We start from the raw sequence: 1,715 nt of genomic DNA, 5'->3' as shown, positions 1-1,715 counted from the left end.
ATTTCCCTATTAAGTTTATTCTCACCTTCTAAGCTATTATCACCAAATACTCAAAACTATTTATCTTATTAAAAACCAACTAAATCAGACATTAAATCCTGATGGTTATCAGCGGCTAAGAGAAGGGGAGGTTGAATCTTAGTCCATTTTTGCTGAGTAAATCTTGCTGTTCTTTTAAAACGCTTAAGGAGATATTTCTACTTTTTGTCTCGTCACTGCTCAAGAGATTTTTTCTTTTTGTCTCGTAACCAATGAAGAGATATTTTTCAATTTTGCCTCCTTCGAATAGAATCAGAATTTGAGTAGAGTAGAAAGAGAAAATCACACCCAAAAGTATCCTGATTCAGTTGCTAAGTGCAGTGTAGCCTACATCCAGTCTCCATCACAACAATGATGGAATTTTACTATAATCCAACAGATTACAGACACAAATTCTCCCTAGAAACTACCCTTCCTATCCAGGACAAGTCCAAAATCTATCCCCAATCCTAAACTTGACTTGGTCACCTACCAAGCTTTCAACTGCTAAGTGCTAACCCAACTTACAAGGGGATTCCCACAAAATCATGATACACAACACAGATGTACAAAGGACCTCTAGGACATCTATGATTTTTTCTTTTAATTTTGTATACTCTGTCTTTTTCTGCTCTATAGCTTTTTCATACAAACCTCACTGTTTTTCTTTTTCCATGATACTCAAGATAGACAAAACTAAATAGAAAATTACATGATACTCATTGAAGGAGAAGAACTTCTGTTAGCTTGGGTAGCTATGAGAACTCTATACTTTCACTCTTTTCTCCTTGATTCAAGCCTTGGCTGTTCACCTTATTATAGAAGGATAAGCCTCTAAGGTTAAAACCGGTCCAACCGAGCTAAACTTCTTCTTCTTAAAACAAAACCGGTTCGGCCAGAGAGAGAAAAGAGGAAATCGAATGTAAAAACCAACATGCAATTACCTCAGCTTCATCCCTTCTCACCAACCTTCATCAATCCGGGCCTTCCATCTTGACTTGCTCCCCAAGAAGGATTTCTGACCCTTGATGAGTCCTTGATGCTTGACAGCTCCATCTGCTCTATCTTCTGCCTCTTCCTCCATATAGCTACAGTAGCTACCTTCTGTGATGGTTGATCAAAAGTAGAGACGAGCCATACCCCCAAGGGATCTTCTTCTCTAAAAAGTTGGATCTTCTTTCATTTTTGGGTATGGAAAGCTTGAGACTTCCTCACCACTTCTTACCATAAGTGGCAAAGATCTCAGCCACACCCTACTGTGGATCTTCTTTTTCCTAACGCCATCATCACAATGGCTTCTTACTTGCAACTAGCTTCTTCTTCTTTCTTCTGATAGCTTGTTTTTGCTTTCATCTTTCCTGTGAAGTGACAACCGAATAGAGAAGAAAGAGAAGAGAGAAAATGCAAAAAAATATTTCAAACGAATTAAGAAAGGGAATAAAAATGAATTAAATTTACACTCCCCATGCCTGGTAGCATGTAGCTCATTAAAGGCAATCAAATCAATTTCCACTTTCTCTTTCATATTTCCAATGCTATTAACACAAGTTAATTGAATTTTGAAATCCATTCAATGAGTGAAAGTGGCATCCGTTGAAAGCATGCAACCTTTGCTTTCTCCCTTTTTGTTTTCGGACCAAGCTTTGGTCTTTGTAGCAAAGATTTTAAATGGGCTTGTTTCAACAATATACTGGCCC

General features: G+C 37.7%; 1 protein-coding gene across 1 annotated transcript in view; it reads right to left on the bottom strand.

Annotated features, from left to right (window-relative positions):
• The window catches only part of LOC107474894 (uncharacterized), a 9,714-nt gene extending 8,612 nt beyond the window's left edge, over nt 1-1,102 (bottom strand). The window contains exon 1 of the mRNA XM_016094542.1: nt 988-1,102. Within this exon, the coding sequence (XP_015950028.1) occupies nt 988-1,102 (115 nt within the window). The remainder of the gene's footprint in view (nt 1-987) is intronic.
• Nucleotides 1,103-1,715: the final 613 nt, after the last annotated feature.

The sequence above is a fragment of the Arachis duranensis genome, chromosome 2 (genome assembly GCF_000817695.3).
Source record: "Arachis duranensis cultivar V14167 chromosome 2, aradu.V14167.gnm2.J7QH, whole genome shotgun sequence".
NCBI lineage: Eukaryota > Viridiplantae > Streptophyta > Magnoliopsida > Fabales > Fabaceae > Arachis > Arachis duranensis.
The sequence above is the reverse complement of the archived record's forward strand: the minus strand, read 5'-3'. Positions and strand labels throughout refer to the sequence as shown.